This window comes from Pan troglodytes, chromosome 23 (genome assembly GCF_028858775.2).
Source record: "Pan troglodytes isolate AG18354 chromosome 23, NHGRI_mPanTro3-v2.0_pri, whole genome shotgun sequence".
Taxonomy (NCBI): domain Eukaryota; kingdom Metazoa; phylum Chordata; class Mammalia; order Primates; family Hominidae; genus Pan; species Pan troglodytes.
The window spans coordinates 45,329,909-45,337,881 of record NC_086016.1 but is presented as its reverse complement, the minus strand read 5'-3'; the positions used below and the strand labels follow the sequence as shown (position 1 = coordinate 45,337,881).

General features: G+C 59.4%; 1 protein-coding gene across 5 annotated transcripts in view; it reads left to right on the top strand.

Moving 5' to 3' along the window:
- Positions 1–293: 293 nt before the first annotated feature.
- SCUBE1 (signal peptide, CUB domain and EGF like domain containing 1) overlaps positions 294–7,973 on the top strand; it is a 148,892-nt gene continuing 141,212 nt past the window's right edge. For 3 of the 5 annotated variants that reach the window (XM_016939330.4, XM_016939329.4, XM_016939328.4), the window contains exons 1-2: positions 315–494; positions 5,763–5,894. In XM_016939330.4, the coding sequence (XP_016794819.1) occupies positions 407–494; positions 5,763–5,894 (220 nt within the window). In that variant the 5' untranslated portion in view covers positions 315–406. Of the gene's footprint in view, positions 495–5,762; positions 5,895–7,973 lie in introns of all 5 variants that reach the window. The other 2 variants (XM_016939326.4, XM_016939327.4) reach the window with 2 other exon arrangements.

The window sequence follows — 7,973 nt, the reverse complement described above, 5'->3', positions numbered from 1 at the left end:
CACGCTCGACGGCGGGGGCCGGGGCGCCGCGGGCAGGGGAGGGCGCAGCCTCCGAGCAGCCCCAGCCTGGCCTAGACCCCGCGCCTAGCGAGCGGGCCGGCCAGGCCCCCACCCCCCACCTGCCGCCCGCCCCAGGGGAAGGGTCCCCCCCACGACGCCCGAGCCCCCCTCTTCCTCGGAGGGCCGGAGGCCGGCGCCTATTGGCCGGCCCTGGGCGACGCCCCGCCCCTCCGACGCCACGGGCCAATGAGCGCGCGCTGTCAGCTCATCAGCCGGGCCGGCTGGGCGGCTCGGGAGCCCGAGCGGTGGCGGAGCGGCGAGCAGCGAGCAGCGCCTGCGGGAGCGGCCGGTCGGTCGGGTCCCCGCGCCCCGCACGCCCGCACGCCCAGCGGGGCCGGCATTGAGCATGGGCGCGGCGGCCGTGCGCTGGCACTTGTGCGTGCTGCTGGCCCTGGGCACACGCGGGCGGCTGGCCGGGGGCAGCGGGCTCCCAGGTAAGCCCCCGACCGAGGTGGGGGGCGGCGGGCGCGGGGGGCTCGGGCGGCCGAGGCGCCGTCCCGGAGGGCTTCTTCTCCGCGATGCCGAGCTCGCCCCGCACGGCCCCGCGCCCCCTGCCTCTTTGCAAAGTAACTTCTGGGGCCGGCCCGGGGCGCCCCCTCCCCGCAGCCCGGGCGGCCGGGGCTCCTGAGTCCGGCGGGGCCGCAGCAGGGGTGGGTGGGCCGGGGCCCCGGGAGGGGAAGCGCGAGCGCGGGAGCGAGGAAGAAAGGCGGCGGTTCCCGGGGGCCCCGCGTGCGGACCTGGGCGGGGCGGGACCCCGAGCGCAGAGGGGCGCTCCTCCTGGGAGAGGGGGCGCGGGGCGGGGCGGGCGGAGGGGGACACCCCAGGAGGTGGACGGGGAAAGGGACGGACCGAGAGACCGGGACGGGGCGGGAGGTGCGGGACAGACGGACAGAAGAGCCGGCGCCGAGGGAGCAGACAAAAGGAAGCCCGGAGAAAAGACAGATGCGGAAGGGTAGAGAGGAGGCCCGCACGGCCCGGGGAAGGAGGAGGAGGCCGGTGGATCAGGGGGAATCAAGAGGGATGGTCCCACTGATGATAAGGGAGAGAGAGAGGGGGAGACGGGGGACAGATGGACGCCGCAGAAAAACGGGGTTGGGGGGGCGGTGAGAGGGAGACCGGGAAAGAGAGAGGGACAGAGATACCTGGAAAGCCGCAGACGAGGGACCGGGACCGTCTGACAGGACGGGGAGGAAAGACAGAGGGAAGGAAGGCAGAGGAGACGGAGGACAGACACAGGGAGGAGAGTCCGGACGCGGGACGTCGGTGGAGCAGACCCAGGAAGGGGAGGGGGAGACCCGGAGGCCACAGGCCCAGGCCCGTGGGTTTAACGGGGACCCCCCCACCCTCCCACCCCGTCCCCTCCTGCTCTCTGACTGTCTTCAGGGGCTTCCCGAAAAGCTGGAGTCACATTCTCCCCTCCTCGTCATCAGAGGCGCTTCCTCCGGTGCTCTGCTTGGAGGGGGAGGCAGGGGGAGGGTCCTGCACGTCCTTCCCGGCTTCCTGAGGTCTGGTATGGGTGGCGTAGGGTCTATTCCTGGTGGTCCCGCGTGCCCCGAGTGAGGATGCTGGGCCTGTGAGACTCTTCCACAGCAACACCCCTCCTGGAAGCCCAGCCCTGCTGCCCCATCATCCCCCTTGTGTCTGTGGGTGTCTCTCCCAAGCTTTGGGGTCCCTCACCTCTGAGTGACTGTTCCTGGGCGTGCCTATCCCCACCTGTGTCCCTCCTCGTGTCTCTCTGTATCTGACTCTGTCTCCTCCACGACCCTCTCCGTGGAAGCCCTGTGACTGTGAAACCCCAGCAGCCTGTCCCCAGCATAAGCAAACCAGAGTCAAAGGGAGCAGCCTGTGCTGGGAGGGCTGGGTCGCCCTGCAGGGGAGTCTCCAGCCCAGACAGGAGCGGGAGCATGGCAGAGAACCGATGGGGACAAGTGGCTTCTCCCTCTCTCTCCTCAAACTCCCATGTCCTCTCCCCACACTCCACACCAAGGACACCCAAGTGTTTAAAGGTGTGTTGGGAGATAGCTCCACCCACCCCTCATCAACATCCATCCATTTCCATTCCAGTGAAGACACCTGCCTAGGTGGGAGATTAGGGGTGAGGGCACAAGGGGCTCCCACCCCTCCTTCCTACATACTGGCCCCTGGGAAGTGGGAAGAGCCATATCTGTGGCCCACTGCCCCTGCTGGTCATGTCTCATAAGTGACCCCAGTCCTCCCAAACAGAAGCCTGGAGATGGGCCCTCTCTGGCCTCTGGGTCCCTGCCTTAGAGGCAGTGCCAGTCCTGCACAGTGTCCCTCTGTTGCCACTTCCCCAGAAGGCCCTCATGGATGTTCCTGCTGGCCCAGCCATCCAGTTGCCGGCTGGGCCCCCTCCAGTTCCTGCCTCCTTGTCCCCTTTCCACTCTTCCCCTGGGCAGCTGTCTAGGACAGGCCGCCACCTGAGCAGATGTAGCTCCCCCTGGAAAGCAATGCCACCTGCCGTGTGTGTGCGCACACGTGCATGCGTGTGTGTGTGTGTGTGCAGGGGGGTCATGCTGTTGTGTTTCTTGTTGATGCGTCTCTTCCTTCAGGGGTGGGCAGGAGACTCAGGGGCTAGGGCAAAGAAGGAGGAGCCCTGGGGGGCATGGATCTCATAGGCCCCACTGGCAGATTTCAAACCCAGATATTATCCAGGGGAGAAATTTAGAGTGGACACTCTTGGGGACCCAGCAATCTAAGGTGAGACCAGAGGCATGAAGAGATGGGGACATTCCGAGCTTACCCCTGGGGCACTGCCCTCATGGCAGCTGCTGAGAGTTCCTTGCACTGCTGCACTCCTGGGTCCTTCTGTCTGTCTGTCATGTCTGCATTTCATGCATTGCTAGCTAGAAGTCACATGGCACGTAGGAAAGCTCATTCTGTGTCGGAGTCCAGTCTCAGCCCCAGTGAGCTACTGACCCATAACAGATTTCACCTCACTGGGCCTCGGTTTCCTCATCTATAACCTGAGGAATCAACCTGAATTATAGGTACAGCTCTGACTGTGCTGAACTGTGCCCGACAAGAGGCAGGTCCCCTCCCTGCCTGAACTCTGTGTGTGTGTGTGTGTGTGTGTGTGTGTGTGTGTGTGTGTGTGTGTGTAAAAGAGACAAGGAGAGAGGCTTGGGGTGTATAGATGGAACGGATACACAGAATCTATTTTGCACAATTTGCCCCAACAGCTGTTCCAGACTGAAGGTGTATATGTGTTGGGGGCGGGAGGTGGAGAGTGTCGGGAGCCCTCAAAGCCTAGACTGAACTTGCATTTATATGTTGGGACATGAAAACCAGGTTCACGTGTGGATTTCCGAGGAGGGAGGACCAAGTGGGGAGTCAGAACCATGGATGGGCTCAGGTTAGCCCAGTTGAGGGTGTGGTTCTGCCACCAGACACTTTGGTGTGGGGGCGTGGAAGCCAGATGATGAATCCCGTGTTTCCACAGGCTAGGGGTAGGGTGGGATCCCACGTTCAGGTGACCTGCAGGAGCCTCCTGGCATGGCCTTGGTGTCCCCATCTGGAACCCAAAGGGGCTGGATTTAAACTCCTCCAAGGACCCTTCTGGCTCTAAATTCTAGAATGAGGAGAGTGGGGGGAGGGTTGGAGCTATGCTTGTAGGGGGGGTAGAATGAGGAGAGTGTGGGGAGGGTTGGAGCTATGCTTGTGGGGGGATAGAATGAGGAGAGTGGGGGAGGGTTGGAGCAATGCTTGTAGGGGGGGTAGAATGAGGAGAGTGGGGGAGGGTTGGAGCTATGCTTGTGGGGGGGTAGAATGAGGAGAGTGGGGGGAGGGTTGGAGTGATGCTTGTTGGGGGGTAGAATGAGGAGAGTAGGGGAGGGTTGGAGCTATGCTTGTTGGGGGGGTAGAATGAGGAGAGTAGGGGAGGGTTGGAGCTATGCTTGTTGGGGGGGTAGAATGAGGAGAGTAGGGGAGGGTTGGAGCTATGCTTGTTGGGGGGGTAGAATGAGGAGAGTAGGGGAGGGTTGGAGCTATGCTTGTTGGGGGGGTAGAATGAGGAGAGTAGGGGAGGGTTGGAGTGATGCTTGTGAGGGGATAGAATGAGGAGAGTAGGGGAGGGTTGGAGTGATGCTTGTGAGGGGATAGAGTGAGGAGAGTAGGGGAGGGTTGGAGTGATGCCTTTGGGGGGATAGAATGAGGAGAGTGGGGGAGGGTTGGAGCAATGCTTGTGGGGGGTAGAATGAGGAGAGTAGGGGAGGGTTGGAGTGATGCTTGTAGGGGGATAGAGTGGGGAGAGTAGGGGAAGGTTGGAGCAATGCTTGTGGGGGGATAGAATGAGGAGAGTGGGGGAGGGTTGGAGCTATGCTGGGGGGGTAGAATGAGGAGAGTAGGGGAGGGTTGGAGTGATGCTTGTAGGGGGATAGAGTGGGGAGAGTAGGGGAGGGTTGGAGCAATGCTTGTTGGGGGGGTAGAATGAGGAGAGTAGGGGAGGGTTGGAGTGATGCTTGTGAGGGGATAGAGTGAGGAGAGTAGGGGAGGGTTGGAGTGATGCCTTTGGGGGGATAGAATGAGGAGAGTGGGGGAGGGTTGGAGCTATGCTTGTTGGGGGGGTAGAATGAGGAGAGTAGGGGAGGGTTGGAGCTATGCTTGTTGGGGGGTAGAATGAGGAGAGTAGGGGAGGGTTGGAGTGATGCTTGTGAGGGGATAGAGTGAGGAGAGTAGGGGAGGGTTGGAGTGATGCCTTTGGGGGGATAGAATGAGGAGAGTGGGGGAGGGTTGGAGTGATGCCTTTGGGGGGATAGAATGAGGAGAGTGGGGGAGGGTTGGAGCTATGCTGGGGGGGTAGAATGAGGAGAGTAGGGGAGGGTTGGAGTGATGCTTGTAGGGGGATAGAGTGGGGAGAGTAGGGGAGGGTTGGAGCAATGCTTGTGGGGGGATAGAATGAGGAGAGTGGGGGAGGGTTGGAGCTATGCTGGGGGGGTAGAATGAGGAGAGTAGGGGAGGGTTGGAGTGATGCTTGTGGGGGGATAGAGTGAGGAGAGTAGGGGAGGGTTGGAGCGATGCTTGTGGGGGGATAGAATGAGGAGAGTGGGGGAGGGTTGAAGCAATGCTTGTGGGGGGGTAGAATGAGGAGAGTGGGGGAGGGTTGGAGCAATGCTTGTAGGGGGATAGAATGAGGAGAGTGGGGGGAGGGTTGGAGCTATGCTTGTGGGGGGTAGAATGAGGAGAGTGGGGGAGGGTTGGAGCAATGCTTGTGGGGGGTAGAATGAGGAGAGTGGGGGAGGGTTGGAGCAATGCTTGTGGGGGGATAGAGTGAGGAGAGTGGGGGATAGAGTGAGGAGAGTAGGGGATAGAGTGAGGAGAGTAGGGGAGGGCTGGAGTGATGCTTGTTGGGGGAGTAGGACAGACGGAGGAGGAGGTTCTTCCTCACTGTCTCCTTAAGCCTCAGTTTTCTCATCTTTTTAGCAGAACAATAGCTCAATGGGATGGTTGCGACAATAAATAAGGCCAAGCGTATTGATAGCATTGTCCCTGCCACAGAGTAGCTGCGCCAAAGATGCTACCAGTTGCCACTTGTCACACCAGATTGTCCTGTGACAGCTGTTACTGCCAATGAGCCCACCGATCAATGGACGGGCAAAGGCAAGAGCTCCCGCTGCCCTACACTATCGGCCACCTGCCCTGGGGCCACACCTTACCACTTATTCCCCCCACACCCCTACCCACAGGGTCAGTCGACGTGGATGAGTGCTCAGAGGGCACAGATGACTGCCACATCGATGCCATCTGTCAGAACACGCCCAAGTCCTACAAATGCCTCTGCAAGCCAGGCTACAAGGGGGAAGGCAAGCAGTGTGAAGGTGAGTCCAGCCCGGCCCTCCCGGGCAGACCCTGAAGCTGCCAGGGCTGCTGTAGGTGGCCGATGCCTGCCCCATTCATCACCAGCTGGGGCTGAGCCTCCAGCACCACCATTGTGGTTGCTGACAGCACAGGCTTCTCTCAGCCTCAGGAGGGAGGCAGTGAACTTTTCGGAAATGCCGGCTGCTTCCCTGGAAGGGTGGAGTTAGAGTCATGGGGTGCCTGATTCTCAACTGGGCTTGAAACTTTTTGTTCTTTTTAAGAAATTGGCTGGGTGCGGTGGCTCACGTCTGTAATCCCAGCACTTTGGGAGACCAAGGCAGGCAGATTACCTGAGGTCAAGAGTTTGAGACCAGCCTGGCCAACATGGCAAAACCCCATCTCTACTAAAAATACAACAAATACAAAAAAAGTCAGCCGAGCGTGGTGGCACATGCCTGTAATCTCAGCTACTCATGAAGCTGAGGCAGGAGAATCACTTGAACCCAGGAGGCAGAGGTTGCAGTGAGCCGAGATGGCGCCACTGCACTCCAGCTTGGGCGACAGAGCAAGACTCTGTCTCAAAAAAAAAGAAAAGAAAGAGAAAGAAATTAAGATGAAGCATTGAATGAGGTATTTGTGCATCTGTCCTTGACTGGCTATATGGGGGTGGAGTGCAAAGACCTGGGCTTGCCCCCCGACCCCCAGAGTCCCTAACGTCAAGTTCAAAACCACCCTGTAGGTCTCTGTCTCAAGTTCCAGTGCTTGGACAGACACTGGTGGATTTGTGCCATCTGTCTCTCCAGCCTTTCTGCCCTGCACCTGGGGTGCTGGTTAGCCCTCCTACTATTAAAAACTGCCTCCCCAGCAGGCTAAAAGTTAGAGAGAAAAGAGCAGCTCTGGCTGTGTTTGGTGCCAGGACTCTGCAAGCCCATTGGAACCTTTGGAGCTTTTGTCCATGAGAGTCTGCATGGCCGTCCTCACCCCATGGGTCTGGGGCAGGACTGGGCATCTGGGGGCTGGAAATAGCTCTCTCCGAGACAGACAGACACCCCTAGATGGGATCACTGATCCCAGTCTTCCCTGTCTGCACCCATCGTATAAATGAGGAAAGCTGAGGCTCAGACAGGAGAAGCATCTTTTGCAAGATTCCCATGTTCACAGTGATACGACAAGGACTGAAATCCAGGTCTTGTAACTCCCACTCAACGACTCTGGCAGCTAGTTTTCTTCTCCCTGGGCCCTGCCAGCTGAATTTTTCCAAGTTTGATATTTGTATTAGGAAAGTGACATGTGAGCACAGGATGGGTCCCTGCTCTTTCTGTATAAGGGGTTTACAGGGCTAGAGTTTTGTGGGCGATGCAGCCACTCCTCCCTGGGATGCTGGTGGTGTTTATCCTTCGCATTTGTTGAGCATTTATTTAAGGCTGAGTGCTGGGCAGATGACATCGCCCTGGATCATGCCTGGTTGGGTAATATTCCTGGCACGCTCAGGGCCCAGAACCCAAAGTGGGGAGCTGGCGCCTACCCACAGACCTCTGGAAGGAGGCCAGGCTGGAGGCACACAGAGGAGGCCATGAGTGAGAAGCCTGGTGGGGCGGCTGGCCCGGCTGCTGGCAGGGCCAGAGGTTAGCTCGCTGGTTCGAGTGGTACATGTGAGGCTGGTGTGACCGCTTTCTGACCCTCTACTCTGCCTTCCAGACCCAGTGTCCCGGAAAGGCGGGGCCATGGTTGACCCCCCTATCTCTGTTGGTTTAAGCCACTGACCTGGCCTCTTCCTTCCCAAGCCCAGCTCCTCCTTAGGCCCTCTTCTGCTGTCCCCTGCCCGGGAGGCCTTACCTGTTTCCCTAAAATTTTTCGGAGTTCAGCTTTAACTCCTTACTCTGCTTGACCCCCGAGTTAGGAGTCAGACTTTTGTCCCAAGCCCAGCTCTGCTGCTCACTGGCTCTGTAGGCTTCATGTTCTCACCTGCTAGAAAAGGAAATTGTTTTGTCCTGCTGGGTATGAAGATGAGACAAGGGGAGGCTTGTGAATGTGCTTCGGGAACTGCCAGGGGTCTCCCTATCTCTCCAGCCAAATTCAGGCCTCCACCCTTCACATCC